At 45.9% G+C, this 25,466-nt stretch overlaps 1 protein-coding gene across 1 annotated transcript; it reads right to left on the bottom strand.

The window, feature by feature from the left end:
• Positions 1-19,464: 19,464 nt before the first annotated feature.
• LOC136470956 (putative HVA22-like protein g) lies at positions 19,465-24,493 on the bottom strand. The gene is made up of 7 exons (XM_066468686.1): positions 24,297-24,493; positions 23,351-23,390; positions 23,143-23,241; positions 23,004-23,060; positions 22,832-22,895; positions 22,544-22,753; positions 19,465-20,259 (listed from the first exon to the last, which is right to left on the bottom strand). Exons 2-7 carry the CDS (start codon positions 23,380-23,382, stop codon positions 19,870-19,872), a joined length of 852 nt encoding a protein of 283 aa, XP_066324783.1. The 5' UTR covers positions 23,383-23,390; positions 24,297-24,493; the 3' UTR covers positions 19,465-19,869.
• Between the last annotated feature and the right edge of the window lie 973 nt (positions 24,494-25,466).

Genomic DNA, 25,466 nt, shown 5'->3' with positions numbered 1-25,466 from the left:
AGAGTTCTCTTAGTGGTGCATTATATTTTGTCATATTTATTGATGACCACTCTCAAAAGGTTTTTGCATATGTTTTGAAGAACAAATTTTAGGTACTTGATGCTTTCAAAGAGTTCCATGCCAAGGTTGAAAGAGAAACTGACAGGAAATTGAAGTGCATCAGATCAGACAATGGTAGTGAATATAGAGGACCATTTGAGAGGTACTGCAGGTTGTATGGAATCCGGCAACAAAAGACAGTGCCAAAGACAACTCAGCAGAATGGTCTTGTAGAGAGGATGAATAGGACACTCATTGAGAGGGTCACAGCTATGCTCTCTCATACAAAGTTACCAAATCAGTTTTGGGCTGAAGCATTGATGACTGCAATATATGTGCTCAACTTGTCTCCATGTGTTCCACTTGAGGGTGATATTCCCTAGAAGATATGGTCAGGAAAGGAAGTATCATACAAGCATCTGAAAGTCTTTGGGTGCAGGGTATTTGTGCATGTTCCTAGAGATAAGAGGTCAAAGCTTGATAGCAAGTCCAAGCAGTGTGTATTCTTGGGCCACCCCGATGAGCAGTTTGGCTATAGGCTGTGGGATCCTGTTAATAAGAAAATTGTGAGAAGCGGAGATGTAGTGTTCTTTGAAGATGAGATAATAGAAGATGTTGTGAAGCCAAAGAAGCCAACCACTACACCTTAAGTTGTCGATATGGATCAAATTTCGTCTCCTGTTGTGCATGGCAATCATGGGGAGATGATGGCACTGAAGGTGCAAGTTCAAGCCAGGGTGATGATCAGTCATCTAAGGATGTTGATGCGGATGAGGATGTTGATGTTGATGATACTCCAGAAGAACCACAGTAGGAGCAGTTGAGAAGACCTAGTAGAGTTCACATGCCCTCTAGCAGGTATCCACCATATGAGTATTTGTTGTTGACAGATGCATGTGAACCCTTATGCTATGAGGAGGCTATGTCTGATGAGCACAAGAATCGTTGGTTGGAAGCCATGGAGGACGAGATGAATTCCCTTCATGAGAACAACACCTTTGAGTTGGTGAAGTTGCCAAAGGGCAAGAAAGCACTAAAGAATAAGTGGGTGTACAGGTTGAAGTCTCTCCTGTGGTCAAGATGTCTTCAATCTGAGTTGTGCTTGGTATGGCTGCCACCATGGACTTGGAAGTTGAACAACTTGATGTGAAGACAACATTCTTGCATGGTGACCTAGAGGAGGAGATTTATATGGAGCAACCAGAAGGGTTTGCGGTTGTAGGCAAAGAGCACTTGGTTGGCAAATTGAACAAAAGCTTGTATGGCTTGAAGCAAGCTCCTCGACAGTGGTACAAGAAGTTTGAGTCTTTTATGACAAATCTTGGTTACCATAAAGCACAGTATGATCATTGTGCCTTTATGAAGAAGTATGTTGATGATATGTTGATTATAAGAAACAACACAAAAAGAATTGCTCTCCTGAAGAAGGCATTGGGCAAGTCATTTGCCATGAAGGATTTGGGTTCGGCAAAACAAATACCTAGCACGAGGATCTCCTGTGATAGAGCAAACAAGAAGATTTGGCTATCACAGGAAGAATATATTGAGAAGGTACTTGAAAGGTTTAATATGTAAAATGCAAAACCAGTTAACTCTCCACTTGCAAGACATCACAAATTGAGTAAGGATCATTGTCCTACAAGCAAAAAGGAGAAAGAAGCAATGAAGAAATGTGGCAGAATCGCCTAATCTAATACCTCACAGGAGTGCTTGTCTTCCATTAGACACTAAGTACTCGAGGGAGAACACTAAATTACTCGGTTCCGTCGGGCACACCCTAGGGGAGAACCCGAAAATCCATATTTTTGCCATCGGGATCACAAATGAGAGAATAAAGCTTACATCATTCTGAACCATTTCTTACATCACTTTACATGTACATCAGAGTATAATATTTATTAATATAATAGCGGAATGAAAATCATATTATCAGAGTTATAAACAATTTAATTGAATAGCGGAATATAAATATGTGATCAGAGTTACAGCGGAAATAAACATCTATTAATGACATGATGAAGTATTGATATATAACTACGACAACAGATTATTAAACCTTCATTTATAAAAGTATTTGGTGAGATTTATAAATAACAACTACGATCGTAGCGTAAAGGAATCCTCACTGAACCCACCAGGAGGAATCCACACACAAAGGTCAGCTCAAGCCTTCACCTATTACCTGCAATAGGGGGAATAAAACACTGAGTACTCAATTGTACTCAGCAAGACTTACCCGACAGGAGGAAAGAAAAGACTCCAAGGATATGCAAGGCTATCTGGCTTGTGGGTTTATTGCATTTGCAGGAAGCATTACTAAGCGTGTGTCCTTATGTTGGATTTGTATTAATAGCCGCATTGGTTCATTAACTAACCATTCTATATAAGCACTGGTGCTACTTTCAAGCATGTGATAAGCAATCAAATTTCCTTTATCCATCTTCCATCTTTCATCTTCCAGTTCTTACTACGATGCTAAACCGTAGACAAGTCGTACCGGATCGCCCGGTGATTCGCGAATCAATGCCCCCAGCTGGGTACCCCAAAAACACATGCCCCGCTTGTACCCCAGGCACGAGCAGGACCAACCCGTCACTCTCCTGTCCCGGGTGTCCAGGTCCCCGTCCAAACTAGGACTCCAAGCCCCCGCCCCTGAGTCCCGGACTCAGTGCGGTGCAAGGACCTCCTCCACCAAAAACAAACCCTAGCAGTCGGTCCGGAAAGAGCTGGATCCGCGACAAGAGAGCAACAAGTCTTCCAAGCGCCTATACACAAGTATGTGCTCGGGATAATAAGTCTGTGACCTGCCTAGAGTCATATGCAACGATCGGCCCTTAACCGACCAGACAGGGAAAAACGGTGTAACCAAGCTATGACCCGCCTCCGCGGCGACACAACTTCTTACACCCACCAATACCCAAACCATATCCCTGCCCGGTCACCATTTTCCTTTCCACCATTTTATATATTCCAAGTGATAGTAATATATTTCCTATCTCTCGCGAGTGACAGGCAATCACTTGACTTCTACCGGAGTCCTGTAGCATAGCATTCTACACGATCCTGTCATACTAGTAAGACTCATAGGAATAAAGATGTATATGCAAGTGGGTTTCATTCAACTCCTTAAAACTTAATGCACAATTATAATTTAAACTGCAGAAAGTAGGGGTTGTGCACCGGGGCTTGCCTGGGTAAGATATATTAAAAGTTAGTGTCTGCATCTTCAGATTATCCACCATCAACTGGATAGAAGCCCATTGCATCATCTCCTAGAGAGAATACCCTTACACCATCTTCGGATTCCCAATCATCCTTCGATCGATCCGTTGATCCATCATCGTACCTATATGATATGCATACGATGCAATGCAAAGATGTAATTAACCAACTACAATCGTGACTCGTAACATACGACGTACGCTTCTCGAGCTAACAGGCTAGTTCTAACGACGACCATACTTAGGCTATATATACACATTGTCGGATAAGACGTTATTTCCCAACAATTATTTCAGTTATATAAACCCAAGTTGTTTCTTTATTTTATTCCATCGATTAATCCTTATTCAAAATAAAGCATCATTAGTTACCTAACAAACTAATTATTTCGGAGCTACAAAATTTATAGTGAGTACCTAATATTGCTAGGAACCTACTGTGCAAATTTTAGATTCAACACTATTACCGATTCATCCCGGAAATTCCTACAAGTTCATCTTTTAGCAATATTAAGCATTTTAAAATACTTATATAGCTCCCAAAAATATTGCCAAACTTTGTGAACAAAATATACTAACATGTAGAGCATGATTTTGGGGGACTAACAAAACCGGTTTCGCTATTTTTGGACTCCTATGCTATTTTATATTTATTTTACAAGTTTACTTCCCAAATTAAATTACCAAGTGCTTTAGAAAAACAAAAAGGGGCCAGCTGTCACCAAAATGGCCCACGGACCAAGCGCGGGCCAAACGCAGGCAGCGGCCCATCAGCGCGCACGGCAGGTCGGCCCAGCGACCAGGCGTGGCCCAGTGGCGCGGCCATGCCAGCTGCGTGGAAGCAGGCCGACCAGGCAGGCCACAGGCGCGGCGGTGGCGTGGCCCAAGCGCCAGCAGCGGCCCAGCCAGGCACAGTAGCTAGCAACAGGCCGGCCCAGCGAAAAGCAGGCCGCTGCCCAGCGAACCGGCGATGGCATATATGCGACGAGACCCTTGAGTTTCTAACAAAATACCCAGCAGTACATCGGCACTATTTACCTAGGTCACGTATTTCGTAGAAAGGTCCCCGTATAAAAAATCTTCTTGGATTCTTACCCCTGTCTTCATCCTCAAAACAGAGGACCGACGGGAAATGTTGGCGGCGGCTGGAACGACACGATGGGGCCTGGAAGAGGCACGGCGATGGCGGAAGACCCGCCGGAGAGTTGCCCAGGAACTCGCGCGACCACGACCCGGCCACGGCAAGGCCCGAGCTGCCCCACGGTAGCATGCCCGCGCAACCCACGGGAGGTGGCAAAAAAAACGGCAGCGGCGGCTCCGATTCACGGTGGCTCGGCGAGGACAGGGGCGCGGGCGACCGGATGGCGCGCGGTGCTTCGAAGACTTGCGTGCAGTGGCGTGGGAGGCTTGGGCGCGTGGGCAATGAGAATGCAGATGCTGTCAAGAGCAAGCCATGGGGCTCGCGTGAGCTTGCGCGGGGGAGACGCATGGCTGCGGGCGCGGCCACGGCGCTGCGGCAGCGGGCGAGTCACATCCGGCCGGCGCTGCGGAACAAGGGACGCTGCTGCTCGTGCACGGCCATGGTAGTGGCACGCGCACGCCTGCGTGCGCGGTAGTTGCGGCTGGCGAGGCAGCTCGGTGACGGGTAGTCCGAGCCAGGCGCGTCGTGGTGAGAGCAGGAGCTGGACCGCGGCTCCAGCGCGGGAAGAGGTGCGGCGCGTGCGCCCGCGTAGGGGAAAGAAAGGGGTACGCGGCCGGCAGAAGTGGAATGGCTCCGCGGCGGAGCAGCGAGTTCGGCGTGGGACCGAGGTCGCGCGCGGACAGCGGCGTGGTGCTGTGGAGCTCGGCGCGAGGAGGTGCGTGGATGCGACCCAGGCGGTTGCTCGGCCAGGCGACTCAGGAGTGCCGGCACGCGACATGAGAGAGGCAGCGCAGAGGGCAAGGGGCGCGGCGGTGGAGCGACCATGACATGCTCGCGCGCGGCTGAGGGCACGCGCACGGGGGACCAGCGGGGACGGGAAGGAGCGGCATGGCATTTAGCATGCGCGAGCAGCAAGAAAGAGCGAGGGGGGGGGGAACGGAGCTGAGATGTCGGACGCAGCAAAAAAATGCGAAGCCGGCGATGTAGGCTCGGGAGGACGGCCCGGGCAGTGCGGCCAGCAGCGCGAAAGAAAAAGGCGAGACCTGAGCGAGTGCAGACGAACACGCTGTCCGGTCGACGTGGAAAAACAATCGAAGACAGACAAGACAAGTGAAGCAGAGAGTGAGAGCAGCAGCTTTGATTGCTCGACATGCCAGGCAGCAGCAAGGATGGCCGGCTGGCATAACGTGGCCGGAAACGCGCAGACGTGAAGGGACAGGAAAAATTTAGATAATTGCTGAAGCTAGAGCTCTACGCTACCAGGACGTGGTGCATGAATTCAAATGTCTGTACGCACATGGCTACCTCTGCCAAGCACATCTCGATTTTCTAAAACAATGGAAAGCTGCAAGAATAAAACAAATCTCGCAATTTGTTTGTTCCTGTCGACCGGCTTCTCAAAGTGCGAGGAGTATAATACGTGTTGTTGTGTGAAACGTCTGGCCGCATATGCTTTTGATCCAAGCTCTCCAATAACACTCCAATAGCACGATATATATATATATAACGATTTACTAATTTAAATAATTTGCAACGTCTACGGGAAAATTTAACAAAGCTCGAATTTAAATTTTTATTCAAGAGCTATATATATATATATGTATATCGTTCTATTTATTAATAGACTTTATTTTATTTATAAAAGTTGCTTTTCATGCTTAAGCTAACAGGACAAATCGTCCGCTAGCATCGTCATTCAGCATTCCTAAATATTTTTACGCACTGAAATTTAACCTGGACGTTTATTTGAATCCGCGAAACTACGTCACACAGGATTCGCTTATCGCCTCAAGTACGTTTTAAATTAAAAATCTGAGAAACTGGTTTTCAGAAATTTTCTTAGGCATAAAACGCGGCGCTAAAAAGGATCGTAACACCGGAGTGTTACAACCAACCCCCCTTATAAAGAATCTCGTCCCGAGATTCGAAGCTAGAACCAGAAAAGGGGAACGCGATTACATTCGTAGATCAGGGGTTACACAAAAGATTACACGACTTCGAATACTAAACCACACGGGGATCTAGGGATACATGGTTAAGAGCAACTTGGTACAACCGAGATCTAATCCAGAAGTCGAGATAGACGAGGACAATGGAGAAACAACAAGATAATGATTATCCAAAACATGGCGTAGCACCAACAAATCCAGAAACAGTCGACTGAGAAGTAAAACATCGTGAATCCTAAGGCCAACTAACCAAGGGAACTTAAACATCTTCGACGAACCGGATCCTTTCTTCTTCTCAGATCACACCATCACCTCAGACAGACGAACCTAGCTTCACAACGTCGCCTAGATTTCATAGTTCTACTGTGAAAGCGAGAGGAATGGGGATGAAGAAGAAAAGCAAGGACCAAGGGTATTTTATAGAGGCGAACAGAGGGGAAACAACACACCAGAAGTGGAGGCGACGAGGATGGAATACACAGACGGTGCATGCTGCGGAGATAAGGTCAAAGACATGGTGCGCTTCCTGTGCGAGCGGTGGAGGAGGAAATAAAGGAGAAGAGAGGGGGTCCGCTCGACGAGGTAGGCATGCGGGCGGTCATGCCACCAAAGAAAGAAGGAAAAGAGAGGGAAGGGGGTCCGGTACGAGGGACGAGGCGTGAGAGTCGAGAGCCGACCGGATGCAGGGGAAAAGGAGCAACGCACAATGCACAAAGACGGCGAGCACTACACGATGCCGCGGCCACACGAAAACGGAGAGCTAAAAACCCGATACAGACAACGTTCGTAGGACACGCAGCGAAATGACCCAGCATGCGAAGCGTGGTCCACTAAAAACAGGGTTTGGGACCAAACGTCCACTCTGACTTTTGCAATTACTCCCGACTATCCACTGCTAACCTTCCTTGACCACATCCGTCTTTTCTGTAAACCTAGATCATGTCATTCTTTCTTTCTCCAAACCATCTCTTGTTTACCTTGAGAGAACACTTCTGTATCACCCCATTGTGGATTTCCCGTTTGAACACCTGAACATTTCCAAGGAGAAAATTTTTAAAACAAAATGGTACGGCGGTGTAACTCGGCAAAGGTACTTGGTTAACAACCTCGATACCAGCGCGTGCCGAGCAGCGTCACATGAGGCAGCTGTTCCACAGGGAGCCCTCGGTTTCGTCGCGGCACCATAAGCTTTTAACTAGGCAACTACTACCAACTTACACGCCATGAAGGCAGTGGGGTCATAGACCACAGAGTAAGGGGGTATCGCAAGGGAAAAATTCAACAACAAAGGTTTCCCTCCACAACAAGGGACAAGGAATTCAAATCCAACGATGGATTTGTTTTAAAAAGATTCAAGTGTTCTGCTGGGACATCCATAATTAGTCGATACAATGTTTAATAACATCCAATCACGGCTGGTCTGCTGGCATCAGAATGGCAACTTTTCTTGTAACCCACTTGATATCACCCATGAAACTCCTAAGCACACCTAACGAACTTAAGGTAGATGAACGCAATAAACACAGCGAATAATTAAAATGCATGTTCCAACGGCCTTATATGGGTATAACGTATAGGCATTCAGGCTCACATTCATAGCATAGCATTCACCTACGGTCGAACGATCTCAACAACTACGGAGGATGAACAACAGACAAGAGTACAATACTGGGGGGGACAGCGACAACAAGCACTACTACTACGGGTACAATATCCCAAGGCAACTAGTCTACATCCCCACGGGGCAACGGTTGAGTGAGAGGAATCAAGGGTTCTTCTTCGGACACTTCTGAGGGTGGAGGTGCGGGCGGTGCTGCAACACTTGTTCTTCTTCTTTCTGGCGGGTGGATAGGGATCCCTTCCAAGATGGGGGCATCCTACCTTCCAGTAGCCAACGTCCTCCGTTCGGCCCTGGTGACAAGATAGGCCACCCGTAGCTAATGGACATGCTGATCTTCAGCCTCCTTCAGAGCTTCTGACATGGTAGTCTCCCGGTTCTTAGCAGCTGCAGCACTGGCATGCGCTTCGGCGAGCTGCACCTGAAGCATCCGGTTGAAGATCTCAGCTTCCTTGGCACGCCGAAGGCACGCCCTCAGCTCCAAGGCTTGACGGTCGTACTGCTCATCTAGAGCGAGCAGGTATGTGGTCAAGTGCACCATGGTGGGACTGTCCTCTTGCACGTCTCGTCCTTGCAAAGCCTCCATGCGGGCCCTCCATGCCCGCCGATTCTTGTCCAAAGGAGGAAAGAACCGCATGGGGGTACGGGCAATGGGCTCCTCATAGATCTGGCAGAGGTATCGCAAGGCTTTGCGAGCCACAACCTGGTAGGTGTCGACGAAGTGAAACCCGGTTGTGGTCACACTCCAGGCTTCAGTGAGGTCGGGGAACTCCTCACTCTTCCCGATGTAGACGGTAACCTCACACCGCTCGGTGCCATGCTCCTCATACTCACAGCCCTCATACTCGGGGCGATCATTGACTCCAAGCTTTTGCAGGGTGGCATGCAGGATTTTGGGAAACCCCTCAACATTTAGGCAGTAGGTGCTAACCCAGGCTCCTGCCATCTCTAGTGGTGGTTGCAAGGAAGGCTGAGCGAAAAGCTAGCTCAAAGGAAAAACTAAGCGAGCTAAAGTGCGCTGAGTGGTGGTACCAATGGCTAAGTCAGGCTCTACTTATAAAGGCAGAGCGTTCAGTGGTCCTGGCGTGGTTCACCAGGGTTCCCGCGCGAGATCACTACGGCGGATCGACCAAATTCCACGCGTTCGAGGCGAGCGACGTGCGATGCCATTACTGACTAGTACGGCTGTAGGGCAAGGGTCCGACAAGAGCGTAGAAAGGGGTACGGGGAGACGTGGGTCACGACCGGCGCGAACCACGGGTGAACGCAAAACACGAAGCCACAGTTCAGACCTAACTCTAGAACAGGGACGAGTCATTCGTGCACAATACGACACGCGTGACACTTATGGATGGCGTATCTACCAGCAATACAACACTATAATTCACAAACAGGATATGCATGAATGCACGTCCTATACGTCCTTTCACTGTTGCCAACATATAGGGCAACCGTTCTTAGATTTTTGGCACATCGTTCTCTCCCTGTAACTAGTCGATACTATCGAACTATGCTCGAGTCAGTGTACCTGCAGAAACTTGAATAATCCTATCTAAGTCAGCAGAGTGCCATCTATCCTGGATACATAACAATAGTAATAGGGCTACTTATATAACTTCGCATATAAACGTCCTAACTTTTTGCAACAATGGACTGTCAAATTTTAGTTTAGAAAAGGTTTTCGAAACCTTATTTCCTCATTTATGCTCTAATACCACCTGTGGCAGAACCGCCTAATCTAATGCCTCATAGGAGTGCTTGTCTTCTATTAGACACTAAGCACTCGAGGGAGAACACTAAATTACTCGGTTCCGTCGGGCACACCCCAGGGGAGAACCCGAAAATCCACATTTTTGCCATCAGGATCACAAATGAGAGAATAAAGCTTACATCATTCTGAACCACTTCTTATATCACTTTACATGTACATCAGAGTATAATATTTATTAATATAACAGCGGAATGAAAATCATATTATCAGAGTTATAAACAATTTAATTAAACAGCGGAATATAAACATGTGATCAGAGTTACAGCGGAAATAAACATCTATTAATGACATGATGAAGTATTGATATATAACTACGACAACAGATTATTAAACTTTCATTTATAAAAGTATTTGGTGAGAGTTATAAATAACAACTACGATCGCAGTGTAAAGGAATCCTCGCTGAGCCCACCAGGAGGAATCCACACACAAAGGTCAGCTCAAGCCTTCACCTATTACCTGCAACAAGGGGAATAAAACCCTGAGTACTCAATTGTACTCAGCAAGACTTACCCGACAGGAGGAAAGAAAAGACTCCAAGGATATGCAAGGCTATCTGGCTTATGGGTTTATTGCATTTGTAGGAAGCATTACTAAGCGTGTGTCCTTATGTTGGATTTGTTTTAATAGCCGCATTGGTTCATTAACTAACCATTCTATGTAAGCACCTGTGCTACTTTCAAGCATGTGATAAGCAATCAAATTTCCTTTATCCATCTTCCATCTTTCATCTTCCAGTTCTTACTACGATGCTAAACCGTAGACAAGCTGTACCGGATCACCCGGTGATTCGCGAATCAATGCCCCCAGCTGGGTACCCTGAAAACACACGCCCCGCTTGTACCCTAGGCACGAGCAGGACCAACCCGTCACTCTCCTGTCCCGGGTGTCCAGGTCCCCGTCCAAACTAGGACTCCAAGCCCCCGCCCCTGAGTCCCGGACTCAGTGTGGTGCAAGGACCTCCTCCACCAAAAACAAACCCTAGCAGTCGGTCCGGAAAGAACCGGATCTGCGACAAGAGAGCAACAAGTCTTCCAAGCGCCCATACACAAGTATGTGCTCGGGATAATAAGTCTGTGACCTGCCTAGAGTCATATGCAACGATCGGCCCTTAACCGACCAGACAGGGAAAAATGGTGTAACCAAGCTATGACCCGCCTCCGCGGCGACACAACTTCTTACACCCACCAATACCCAAACCATATCCCTGCCCGGTCACCATTTTCCTTTCCACCATTTTATATATTCCAAGTGATAGTAATATATTTCCTATCTCTCGCGAGTGACAGGCAATCACTTGACTTCTACCGGAGTCCTGTAGCATAGCATTCTACACGATCCTGTCATACTAGTAAGACTCATAGGAATAAAGATGTATATGCAAGTGGGTTTCATTCAACTCCTTAAAACTTAATGCACAATTATAATTTAAACTGCAGAAAGTAGGGGTTGTGCACCGGGGCTTGCCTGGGTAAGATATATTAAAAGTTAGTGTCTGCATCTTTAGATTATCCACCATCAACTGGATAGAAGCCCATTGCATCATCTCCTGGAGAGAATACCCTTACACCATCTTCGGATTCCCAATCATCCTTCGATCGATCCGTTGATCCATCATCGTACCTATATGATATGCATACGATGCAATGCAAAGATGTAATTAACCAACTGCAATCGTGACTCGTAACATACGACGTACGCTTCTCGAGCTAACAGGCTAGTTCTAACGACGACCATACTTAGGCTACATAAACACGTTGTCGGATAAGACGTTATTTCCCAACAATTATTTCAGTTATATAAACCCAAGTTGTTTCTTTATTTTATTCCATCGATTAATCCTTATTCAAAATAAAGCATCATTAGTTACCTAACAAACTAATTATTTCGGAGCTACAAAATTTATAGTGAGTACCTAATATTGCTAGGAACCTACTGTGCAAATTTTAGATTCAACACTATTACCGATTCATCCCGGAAATTCCTACAAGTTCATCTTTTAGCAATATTAAGCATTTTAAAATACTTATATAGCTCCCAAAAATATTGCCAAACTTTGTGAACAAAATATACTAACATGTAGAGCATGATTTTGGGGGACTAACAAAACCGGTTTCGCTATTTTTGGACTCCTATGCTATTTTATAGTTATTTTACAAGTTTACTTCCCAAACTAAATTACCAAGTGCTTTAGAAAAACAAAAAGGGGCCAGCTGTCACCAAAATGGCCCACGGACCAAGCGCGGGCCAAACGCAGGCAGCGGCCCATCGGCGCGCACGGCAGGTCGGCCCAGCGACCAGGCGTGGCCCAGTGGCGCGGCCATGCCAGCTGCGTGGAAGCAGGCCGACCAGGCAGGCCACAGGCGCGGCGGTGGCGTGGCCCAAGCGCCAGCAGCGGCCCAGCCAAGCACAGTAGCTAGCAACAGGCCGGCCCAGCGAAAAGCAGGCCGCTGCCCAGCGAACCGGCGATGGCATATATGCGACGAGACCCTCGAGTTTCTAACAAAATACCCAGCAGTACATCGGCACTATTTACCTATGTCACGTATTTCGCAGAAAGGTCCCCGTATAAAAAATCTTCTTGGATTCTTACCCCTGTCTTCATCCTCAAAACAGAGGACCGACGGGAAATGTTGGCGGCGGCTGGAACGACACGACGGGGCCTGGAAGAGGCACGGCGATGGCGGAAGACCCACCGGAGAGTTGCCCAGGAACTCGCGCGACCATGACCCGGCCACGGCAAGGCCCGAGCTGCCCCACGGTAGCATGCCCGCGCAACCCACGGGAGGTGGCAAAAAAAACGGCAGCGGCGGCTCCAATTCACGGTGGCTCGACGAGGACAGGGGCGCGGGCGACCGGATGGTGCGCGGTGCTTCGAAGACTTGTGTGCAGTGGCGCGGAAGGCTTGGGCGTGCGGGCACGGAGAATGCAGATGCTGTCAAGAGCAAGCCATGGGGCTCACGTGAGCTTGCGCGGGGGAGACGCATGGCTGCGGGCGCGGCCATGGTGCTACGGCAGCGGGCAAGTCACATCCGGCCGGTGCTGCGGAACAAGGGACGCTGCTGCTCGTGCACGGCCATGGTAGTGGCACGCGCACGCCTGCGTGCGCGGTAGTTGCGGCTGGCGAGGCGGCTCGGTGACGCGGTAGTCCGAGCCAGGCGCGTCATGGTGAGAGCAGGAGCTGGACCGCGGCTCCAGCGCGGGAAGAGGTGCGGCACGTGCGCCCGCGTAGGGGAAAGAAAGGGGTACGCGGCCGGCAGAAGTGGAACGGCTCCGCGGCGGAGCAGTGAGTCCGGCGTGGGACCGAGGTCGCGCGTGGACGGCGGCGTGGTGCTGTGGAGCTCGGCGCGAGGAGGTGCGCGGATGCGACCCAGGCGGTTGCTCGGCGGGGCGACTCAGGAGTGCCGGCACGCGACATGAGAGAGGCAGCGCAGAGGGCAAGGGGCGCGGCGGTGGAGCGACCATGACATGCTCGCGCGCGGCTGAGGGCACGCGCACGGGGGACCAGCGGGGACGGGAAGGAGCGGCATGGCATGGAGCATGCGCGAGCAGCAAGAAAGAGCGAGGGGGGGAACGGAGCTGAGACATCGGACGCAGCAAAAAAATGCGAAGCCGGCGATGTAGGCTCGGGAGGACGGCCCGGGCAGTGCGGCCAGCAGCGCGAAAGAAAAAGGCGAGACCTGAGCGAGTGCAGACGAACACGCTGTCCGGTCGGCGTGGAAAAACAATCGAAGACAGACAAGACAAGTGAAGCAGAGAGTGAGAGCAGCAGCTTTGATTGCTCGACGTGCCAGGCAGCAGCAAGGATGGCCGGCTGGCATAACGTGGCCGGAAACGCGCAGACGTGAAGGGACAGGAAAAATTTAGATAATTGCTGAAGCTAGAGCTCTACGCTACCAGGACGTGGTGCATGAATTCAAATGTCTGTACGCACATGGCTACCTCTGCCAAGCACATCTCGATTTTCTAAAACAATGGAAAGCTGCAAGGATAAAACAAATCTCGCAATTTGTTTGTTCCTGTCGACCGGCTTCTCAAAGTGCGAGGAGTATAATACGTGTTGTTGTGTGAAACGTCTGGCCGCATATGCTTTTGATCCAAGCTCTCCAATAACACTCCAATAGCACGATATATATATATATATATATATATATATATATATATATATATATATATATATAACGATTTACTAATTTAAATAATTTGCAACGTCTACGGGGAAATTTTAACAAAGCGCGAATTTAAATTTTTATTCAAGAGCTATATATATATATATATATATATATATATATATATATATATATATATATATATATATATATGTATATCGTTCTATTTATTAATAGACTTTATTTTATTTATAAAAGTTGCTTTTCATGCTTAAGCTAACAGGACAAACCGTCCGCTAGCATCGTCGTTCGGCATTCCTAAATATTTTTACGCACTGAAATTTAACCTGGACGTTTATTTAAATCCGCAAAACTACGTCACACAGGATTCGCTTATCGCCTCAAGTACGTTTTAAATTAAAAATCTGAGAAACTGGTTTTCAGAAATTTTCTTAGGCCTAAAACGCGGCGCTAAAAAGGATCGTAACACCGGGGTGTTACAAGAAAGTACCTTACCAATCTGCTGTGGGTAGTTTGATGTATGCCATGGTGTGCACTAGGCCTGATCTTGCCTATGCAGTTGGGGTTGTTAGCTAGTTCATGAGTAATTCAGGAGAAGCACATTGGGCTACACTAAAGTGGATTCTTAGTATCTCAGAGGTACTTTCAAAATGTGTTTATGTTTTGGAAATGGTGATCCTGTATTGCATGGCTATACAGATGCAGATTATGCTAGAGACAAGGACTCCAGAAAGTCCACATCGGGATACCTGATGACATTTGTAGGGGAGCAGTGTCATGGCAATCAAGGCTATCGAAGTGTGTTTCATTATCAACAACAGAAGCTTGCAAGGAAGTGTTATGGATGAAAAACTTCTTGCAAGAGTTGGGACATAAGCAAGAGAAGTACAATCTGTTTTGTGACAACCAAAGTGCCATTCATCTTGCCAAGAATTCAAGCTTTCATTCTTGAACCAAGCACATTGACGTCCGGTACCATTGGATTCGAGAAGTGGTGAGTTCCAAGTTGTTGCAACTTGAGAAATCCATACCGACCACAATGGTGCGGATATGATGACCAAAGTGCTACCGAAGGAGAAGCTGCAAGTATGCAATGAGGTAGCGGGCATGATGGTGCCCCCCTCATGAGTTGGAGGGGGAGATATGTTGGGAAATTGTCCTCATGAGTGGGTGTTGAGGAGAGTAAATGCTCCTAGTGAGCAGGCCCACACGTCATAGGTGCAGTATAGGAAATGGACCAACCTTGTGTGCATCTAGTGTTTTGCCTCTTGGCTTACCAGAGAAGGAAAGGGAAGCTTCGTGAGTCTCAGTTCAGCAGAGAGAGAACATAGCAGCTCTAGTTCAGCCCCTTGTGCTCCTTCGTGTGAGAGAGGGAAGAAAACTAGAGAAAGAAAAGAGAGGGAGAAGAGTGAGATTAGAGAGGAGATCTTACAATAGATCAAGAAGGGTTCATCCTCAAGGTTGTGAAGCTTTAGATCCACATCCTTGGTGTCTCTAATCTGAGTTCCACCATCATTTGATGACTCTCTAAGTAGCAGCCCCAAATCTTATTGTTGTTATCAAGATCTGCGTATCTTGATGTATGATTTCCTCTAGCGTTATCTAGAGATGAACTTGTTGTAATCCCACAAGCAAATAGTGAAAGAAGATTTGGCTGGCTTGGTCCCGTGATTTTTACCCGATTAGGGGGGTTTCCACGTTAAATCTGGTGTCTTATTGTTGCTGTGAGTTTGGCTGCAACTAGTTGCGACTACAGTTACAAATGATTTGCCGCAACTAGTTGTGCTTGTTGTTGATGCTGTGTTGTGATCAATTACAACTAGTTGCAACTGCGGTTGATGTGAACACAACTGATTGGAACAAGCTGTGACTCAGCCCATTGTTTAACCGCTTGCCAACACAGGCCTCCAGCAGCAAACAGCCAATGCCCTGTGCTATGCAGATGCAGCCAATGCCCTGTGCTATGCAGATGCAGCCGTATGTTTGCACGGGAAAATGTGCAAACGACGCTCTCGCTGCAACAGTGAAAACCCTTCAAAAATCATGCTTAGAGGTTTCTAAAAATTATGAAACGATGCACATCCATAGTTTATCCATACATTTGTGTTATAGCAAAAGTTGAGAAACAAAATCAATCTAGAAAAAACTCATATGGAAATAACAAATTTCACGTGTATTGCCTTTCAGTGTACTTGCACCTAAAATTTGTTATTTTTTTTATGGATTTTTTCGCAATAAGTTTGCCTCTCAACTTTTGCTACAACGTACATGTATGGATCAACTATAGATATACATCGTTTCATATATAGGGAGTATATTCAGTAGCCAGCTACAAAATAAGTTATTTTGTAGCCACCTCTATTTACGATAATTTTATATACTAATTTACGATAATGTCAATACATATATACGATAGTTGGGTTATTATAACACATGGGGATATTTACCATAACGTTATAGTAAACCACTTAGTAAGGAGTTACTATAATCTCGTAAATTAACATAGTAATTATCATAACTCAAAGTGGCTGCAGAATAAGTTATTTTGTAGCTAGCTATATGCTAGTGTGTATATATATATATATTCAGCAGCCAACTACAAAATAAGTTATTCTGTAGCCACCTCCATTTACGATAATTTTATATACTGATTTACGATAATATTAATACATATTTACGATAGTTGGGTTACTATAATACATGGGGATATTTACCATAACGTTATAGTAAACCATTTAACAAGGAGTTACTATAATTTCGTAAATTAATATAGTAATTATCGTAACTCAAAGTGGCTACAGAATAAGTTATTTTGTAGCCAGCTACAGGGTAGTAGTTATATATATATATATAGGGAGAGGCTATTCAGTAGCCGGCTACAAAATAAGTTATTCTGTAGCCACCTCCATTTACTATAATTTTATATACTAATTTACTATAATGTCAATACATATTTACGATAGTTGGGTTACTATAACACATGGGGATATTTACCATAACGTTATATTAAACCACTTAGTAAGGAGTTACTATAATCTCATAAATTAACATAGTAATTATCATAACTCAAAGTGGCTACAGAATAAGTTATTCTGTAGCCAGCTACAGGATAGTAGTTATATATATATATATATATATATAAGACTATAAATTTGAGGGGTGTCCCATCGTAAATACTGTTCATCCAGCGCGCCCCCAGACTCGGATCACTGTATATGAACGGATCCCGATGAACAGTACCCGTCCTGATAAAGAACAGTACCAACCTTTTTTTTTGTCCCACCGTTTACTGCTGCGCGCGAAGCGCGGGTTCCCTACTAATATATATATATATATATTGTGGTGAAATTAAACGCTTTCGTTATCACTGGCAAGTGTGTTAATGTAGTTATCCCAACATCCGCAATATAGTGGCCATGTTCGGCTTACCCCATATTCGGTTTGTTCGGCTTCTTTTTTTCAGCCGGAACAGTGTTTTTCAGCCAGTTTCAGCCAAGTTTCTGACTAGCGAACGGGGCCAGTTTGTTTTGTCTTCGTTTCTTGTGAGCCAAATAGACCAATAAATCATTATTGCTTCTGTCAATCTATACTACCTAATATTTAAGAGTCAAAATTTGTGCCGTGTTTTTTTTTCATCCATCTACCTTGCACTTGCTCTGATCCAAACCTACCCGTTGCCAATAAGGTTTGGTCTCGGTCACGCTATCACGTTTACTTCTCGGTTTGCCTCGTCCTAAAGAAGGAAAAGGAGTCCGTCATGATCCACGTTTCCCTTGCGCGCTTGTCTGATTGCTAGCCGTAGTAGGCCCTTACGTGCGTTACTACCTGCTGATGGTGGCTCATTGGCAACTTCAGCACAATCGACGCACATGCACTGCATGCCGGTGAAGCTGTAACAAGACATCATAGCCTGAAAACCAGAGTGGCAGCTAGCTTGGGCAAGTCTGCTTGTGTTCAGCACTTCGACGCTTGCACCAACAAAGTGGGTCAGGATGTGTGTTTGACCAAGTACAAAGTGTAATATTGGCTCATCAATTATTTATTTGCACTTTGGAGCAAAAGTTCAGCATTTGCATGGCAACGCACGTATCTATACATAATCTTAAAGTAGCTACAAAGCATTTCTATTGCCCATCACTCTATATGCAATGCTTATATGCGGTGCTTATTTAAGTTAGAGCAACGTGTCCAAGTATGATATAGAGTTCGATCCTCTGTGACAAATATACGAGTTACATTAGTGTGTCTAGGTATAGTGTGTAATCCGGTCCTAAGATCTACAAAACGTTCCCATGACCCACCAGTCTCTCTCAAACCCGTACAAACATGTATGAGTTACACCAGCATATACAGGCATGGTGCAGAGTCCGATCAAAAGACAAATTCGAACGCATAATGTGACCAGTGAATAAATCTCCAAGCTTCACGTGTCTATACAATTTAGAGTGGTGTGTGTCAAATAAGATTTGGACATCAGAGGTGGTTTAAGTCCTAACACCATATGAACAGCCCACACATTTAGAAAAACTTAATTACGGAATGTAAAACGCAATACAAAATGCTGAGATGTGAAGGGGGGAGAGACAAGAGAGCTTGCTGACCTTTTTTGCGAATGAGATTGCTGACTATCGGGCACACGCCATGAATAAATGGAAATTTTTGGATATTTGTAGCGATCCTGATTAGTTATCGTGCCGTAAAATTGTAATGTTTTCTTTTTTCTTACGTGTGTTTATTTACATATCTAAAAGGCAAGTTTTATAGACGGCGATTAGACCTGCTATGTTGTATGGTGCAGAATGTTGGCCTACGAAAAGACGACATATTCAACAGCTAAGTGTCGCGGAAATGCGTATGTTGCGTTGGATTTGCGGTCATACAAGAAGGGATCGAGTTCGGAACGATGATATACGTGAGAGATTAGGGGTAGCGCCAATTGAAGAAAAGCTTGTCCAACACCGGTTGAGATGGTTTGGACATGTGCAACGGAGACCTCCAGATGCACCGGTGCATAGTGGAATCCTTAGTCAGAATAGTAACGTGAAGAGAGGCAGAGGAAGACCGAAGTTGACTTGGGTAGAGGCAATAAAAGGAGATTTGAAAGGATGGAATATACCCAAAGACTTAGCCTTAGATAGGAGTGCTTGGAAGACAGATATTCACGTGCCTGAACCTTGATTGCTTCTGTTGGGTTTCAACTCTAGCCTACCCTAACTTGTTTGGGACTTAAAGGCTTTGTTGATATTGTTTATTTACATATCTGGGCCAATTAAGAATCGCCAGGGTTCATATATTCCAGGTCTGGTTTCCTCAATAGATATAGAAATATATTCCAGCTCGATCTGTTGACAATTCAACGTTGGCTGCAGAGGTAACCAAAGGGATCACGGTGTCATATTCAGAAATATACGACAGGTACACTTTCGTGGCTGCAAAGGTCACCAAAGGGATCACGGTGTCCTATTCAGAAACATACGACAGGTATACGGTGGTACAAGCCGTCCAACTGGATGCTACAGAGAAAACGCGAATCACATGCTACGATGGGTCACACACTCACCATGATGTGGGATGCAAACATACAGATACAGGCACTGTTCTTTTTGGTTCTTGGCATTTGGATTCCAGACTACTTTAACCAGTAGTACCATCGTTGCTAAATGCTAATGAATACAGGTACTTTTTTGGTTCTTCAAGAACCAGAAGAGGCGTACTTCAGACATTGGGCGTTTCGCAGAAGATGGTTCCCAATCATATTTCCTAGCGCTACCCTGTGAATTGATCTATGGCTAGCATCACATCGTCCACTTCTGTTTCTGGGATTCTATTCACAATTTGAGCCGTGAATCAAACACCAAACTGGTTCCAGTTCGTACATTGGAGACCGCGTGCCAGGAAACCCAAACTCTGTTCAACCAACCCAGCATCTGCCTCTTTTCAGTCAAGCACCAGAACCAGCCCAGTGTGGAGCGATTCGTGTGATATGAACCTTGGTCGATGCTAATTCGGCGGTAGTCCAGATCCTCCAGCCAAGCGCCTCCTGAGCCGGCCCCGCGTCAGCCGGATCGCCTCCTCGATGAGCGTCTCCTCAGGTGGTAGTGGTGGCGGTGCGCCGCTCACTGACGGACGGGGTGGGTCGACTTGCATGGCTTCGGTGTCCTGAGGACCTTTGGTAGCAGCGGCTTCAGGAGCAGGTGCTGGCTGTGGCTGGGCAGGAGGCACTGCACCAGGAGGGGCCACTGGAACTGGGGGCCTTGGTGGAGTGGGAGGAACTTGAGCTTGGGCAGGCTGTGGTGGCATCGGAGGCGCGGATGGTGCGGGAACAGGTGGAGGTGCAGGGTTGACTTGCCGAGTCCGTGGCGGTGGTGGGCGCTGCTGCTGTTGCTGTGCCTGCAGAAAGGAAGAGGCAGTGAAGACAAATCAGTATGCTGCGCAAATATCACAGTCTAGTAAAGACACCAACAATCATAACCACATGCTTTAACATCAGCTGACAGTCAGCAGCAACAATCATGAAAGGAACATGATTTGTCAATAGAATGAACAGAAAATCACATGGTGAAATTCTAAAACAGATACAGTCATATCACAATGCAATTGAGATAATATGTGCCTCTCAAGTCACTGACCCCAGTGCATGGTAAAAACATCACTATTATTCACAATATTTCATAATATTCATAATTAACGATCTAAACTATGCATGAAATAAGTAGTAGAGGTCTACTAGAAGACCGATAATACAGACAAAAGCATGAATTGGTCGTTCATTTTTATCTACATTAAAGAAGATTCACAGCCTACCACTACAGGCTCAAAAAATTGACTCATGGTATGCAGTCAAAAATTATTCATGGTATTCGGTCAAAAACTACTCATGGTACATCGATCATACAACCAACTCAGAATTAATCAAGCAAAAAACAATATAACAGAAAAAGACAGAAGATATAAAAGAACTTCCCATGACAGGATTGATTATAATCAAGGAAAAAATGCTAGCTGACATGTCACCTCATGTCTGCTCTAATCTCAAAAAAATTCCATCACCTCATGGTAGAACTACAGAAGCGCTGAACCCCATAAAGAATTGGTTATCTGACAGACTTGATTCAGCAGCATTTAATTTCATTTTGGTTCTTTGAAAAGCCCATAAAGAATTGGCTATCTGTCAGACTTGATTCAGCAGAATTTTATTTCATTTTGGTTCTCTGAAAAGCCCATAACGAATTGCTATCTGACAGACTTGATTCAGCAGCATTTTATTTCATTTTGGTTCTTTCAAAAGCCCATTTTCTGGACATGCTAAGCCTGATAGCATGAAGGCTCCTAAATAACCTCACAGCAATAGTTCTTTTCTTGAGGAAAGAATAATATGGCTGTCTGCTATCCTCTTCTTAAAGTTTGCAGAATGCAATCCAAATATCCAATAACCCATTGGACTTATCAGGATGCCCATGCAACCAAAAACACGCAGCAATATGGCTGCCAGAGAGACCTCATGCTGAAGAAATTGAGTAAAGCAGACTATAGGATAGGACAAATGATCCTAGTGCACATTGTTCAGAATAGGGGGTACAACAGTATGGAAACTTGATGGAACTACAGAACCACAGTTTTTTTCTAAAATGTGCTAGGTACTAGACAGGCGACTATGCCATATAGGCTAGCACTTAATAATTGCCTAGACGGGCTGGGCAGCTGCAGCAATTAGACACAACATGGGAGACGGCGCAACATCACAGGCAAATGACACCATAAACCATACCAAATGCCATCATCCACAACAGAAACTGTTAATAGATCAGTGGCCAATAACTCAAAAAATTTAGCCACTTTGATTGCATAAAGTTTTAGCCTAGTCCATGTTCGAGAAAAAAAATAGCCTAGTCAGTGAAATTAATGATAATATCGTCTATATTAACATTAGCAGAATGAAAACAATTAAATCAATCTTAGGCTCATAGATAATAGCACATAAGTTCTTAGCACAAGAGGAAAATCCGCATTGAGATATGCATGTGTCAAAACTTTCAATAGTACATGATCAGCTAACTTTGCAACACATGTTTACCCAAAAAGTAGTGATTAGTGAACTAAGTACACACTAATTAGCATTGGTTCCAAAAATCAGTTGAGCATGGATGAAATAGGAAATCTCATGGTTGACACAACATGTGGAGAAATTTCTGGGAAAAGGTTTGCATGATGATTGGCAAGTATAGAATCTGTCAATTTGCTGGAATGTCAATTTTAGTGCTTTCAAAACATCAGCGTGTTCAAATTCTGCATAAAGCAATTATCATTGAATATGTGGAAACACTATCTAGCAGAGAGAGAGAGAGAGAGAGGTGCTGCAGCATCATGCCTCTCCTGTATTCTGCATCAGCAATTAGATGTGCCAGCATCCCAAAAACATAACTGGAGCAGGTTGTAAAAACAAAAACTTGTAGTGATGAATACAGGAGGCTTTTTATAAATTCAATATATGAGAATGGTTAGTCCAGGTGACATAGTGAAACAAACATCTGAGCACAAGCTCAAGGAAACCTAACACTACTATATTTATGGAAATACTTAGGTTCAGACATAAATTATGCAGCATGAATTACATATGTCCACTTGCTAAAATAGCTGTAATAGCAGAAAGAAATGGCATGCAAGGAAGCAATACCTGAGGGCGAGATCTTTGAGTCTGTGACTGTGAGGCAATATACTGCAAAATTTCATAGGACCTTGTCTGAGCATAGTTTGCAACCCTCTGGAAGTAAAGAACTGCCATGTCACCGGCTCTTGTCCTCAACTCAAGCAGATTTCGATCAATCTCAGTTTCATGTTTTGCAATGTATGGCTTGAAGAATGACTCATATACATAGTCAGTCCCCTGAAATAACCCGTTGTTACAAACAAACCACGAGAGAAGTATATAAGCTAACAAATTAAAGAAAACAGAATACTATACCCGTGTCTTTGGATACCACAAGTACACGATAAATGCCAGCTTTGCTTCACTGTACATTGGCAACCTGTGTAAGAACAGAACAATCAGCAACAAGGTAAGTCACTATCCCCAATTCCAACCACCAAAGGTTACTAAAAATAGCAAGTCCAAAAGTAGCATGGGACGGCATTACCATGATACGAAACTTTCCCCAACTCTCTCCAGTACGGTGAGAAACGCGAGTAAAATCCTGCAAAAGCCACGACCCTACAACATGAAGCGGACCGCATATGCAAAGTCTGCATCAAAACAGAAGGGGCGCCCTTACGAACCAGTACTGACACCAGAACCGCAGCTGCTCGACCTCAGGCCTGTTCAGCTCCACCGTCTTGTAGCAGTCGTAGGCTGGGTACGCGTATCCGAGAACAAGCCTGCGAGACAGGAAAACACAGATCGAACAGATGACAGGTCTGATGACCTAACAACAACGCTCCGTAGCAAAGAACAGAAAAGAAAGAAACGGTCGGTGTCGTTACTTACGTTAGCACTCCAGTAATGAATGAACCAATCATCTTGAGCCCTGCACCGCATTAAACGCCCGTTACACAAACAGATAAAAATAGCAGCAGTGAACAAGGATAGCAGAGACAACGCCATTTCGAATCACAAAATCCCCCCAGATAAACTGAATGCAGCCAATACCTAGCAACCGACACTCCATATTAAGCCTCTACCCACTCAGCACCGTGAGCACCGTGCCTGTCGTGTTTGGATTGGTGCCCAGGCAGAGTTGCCGCACCAGGCAGCGATCTCAGGCGTCGGATTTCCAACGCCTGTGGACAGGATTTGCTGCCTGGGCAAGACCTCCAGGCCAGGGTGTCACCCAAACAGCCCTCAAAATCAAACCATCAGGCAATCATGTGTCATCCAAACAGCCCTCAAAACAAACCATCAGGCAATCATGCCCGTAGCAATCCATACATACTTTAGAGATGTCCTTCAGCAGGTACAGATGGATTCATCGCAACAGTAGCGACAAAGGGCAGGTACAGGGGATTTCGGCGAGGTGGGGCATGGTGGGAACCCAGCAGACTAACACGAATCACAATCCCTCGCAGTAACGCTGGCCGCGGCTAGCCTAGAGGCAGGGTAGAACCGTCGAAGACCATCCAGTTGCGTTTGCGTCCCATCCTATCCTATCCTACCGGGTCAACCGAACCGATCTCGCGCGCGCTGAAACAGCAGCCGCCGACGGCCGCGGTGGAAGACGACGGGCAGCAAGGACGCACGGACGGATAGACGGGCTAGATTAGCTTAGCAGCGTACCAGCGAAGCGGAGAAATCCGCGCGACCGGAGGAGGACGCATTCGAATTGGTTGCCCGCATTCGCAGCAACTGAAACTCGTTTATAATAAGCAGCTAGAGGAGGGAGGAGGAGAAGGGAATCCGTCCGAGCAACCAGTAGTAGCAGGATAGGGTTCCTTACCGGGAGACGAAGGAACCGACGCGCCGGCGGCGCGGGGGTCCGGATAGGGGTGGGGTGGAATGGAACCCCCAGCGCTCCACGGCAACCCAGGAGCGGACGAGGAAGAGGGAGGAACCGAGGGGGAAGAATTGGAGGAGGGGAGGCGGCGTGCGTGCTCGGGAAGGAGGCGGGCCGAGAGCCCAAGCCGACGCGGGGAGGGGAAGCATCTCTGTCCGCTGCTGCCTTGCCTTGCCTTGCCTTGCTTCGGGTTGCAAAGGCGCCGGTCCACGTCGGACGGAGCAACGGCTAGATCGTCGTTGGGCTGGGCCGCCACAAATCTCGACGTGGCCACGGGCCGAGAGGCACGATGAGCCTGGATGGCGTCGAGTGGAGTGATGATGCCGGGCCGAGGCTTGGTCCGGGGCGAGAAAACTAGGCCCAGAGGTCGAAGAAAACGCTGGAAGATCATTTCCGATTTTCCCCTAAAAAAAGATCATTTCCGATTTTATATATAAAAAAAGCAATATCCCTCCCCTAGAAAAAAGCAATAGCCCCCATATTTTTTTACTTTTATTAGGTGTCCCTGTTTTTTTGCGCTTAACTATAGCACAACAATCATAGGGAACGTAACAAACAAAAAACGAAGGAGGCTTGTTATTTGTTAGAGATTGCGGCAATAGAGATCTTCGCAAAGAATTGGTGGCGGTCTTCTAAGAGACTTACAAGTTGTTTGGTTCACTCACAGGTAAGGGAAACGTAAATGGAAACAGATTGCGGGAGAGAATGAAATGCAATACTGTTGTATTATTTTGTTTGGTTGCACAGTGTAAATGTATCCAATACCATTACGGATTTATGGGTGCTTGGTTTGCTGCTACAGTATGGGAATCCAATTTGAATACTACTATAGTAGTCTGATCAATAATCTAACAGGCTATCCAATGCTATACAATAGTCCATGCTTGTCAGATCATCATCACAAATAAAAAGAGACATGCCAGGCAACACAAATGCAAGAATATTTTTTGATAATAACAATTGAAGATCATAAAAAAAAATGTACAAATTTGAAATTGGCGACCATACCATCATTACAGTAACAATTTTAACCCAATTGAAACGGACATTCCATGATAGAAAAATGACTACTTATGGAGGAGTTTAACCATATTACTTATCGAGGAGTTCAAC

This window comes from Miscanthus floridulus, chromosome 8, assembly GCF_019320115.1.
Source record: "Miscanthus floridulus cultivar M001 chromosome 8, ASM1932011v1, whole genome shotgun sequence".
NCBI lineage: Eukaryota > Viridiplantae > Streptophyta > Magnoliopsida > Poales > Poaceae > Miscanthus > Miscanthus floridulus.
This window is presented reverse-complemented; position numbering and strand designations above follow the sequence as displayed.

What these genes read in the sequence shown, in the direction of transcription:
- LOC136470956 (XM_066468686.1), bottom strand. Translation starts at nt 23,382, where the DNA reads ATGATTGGTTCATTCATTACTGGAGTGCTAAC. An exon ending in TTCATTACTGGAGTGCTAAC is followed by an intron (nt 23,242 to 23,350) that starts GTAAGTAACGAC and finishes CCTGTCTCGCAG; the next exon opens with GCTTGTTCTCGGATACGCGT. An exon ending in GGGGAAAGTTTCGTATCATG is followed by an intron (nt 22,896 to 23,003) that starts GTAATGCCGTCC and finishes GTTCTTACACAG; the next exon opens with GTTGCCAATGTACAGTGAAG.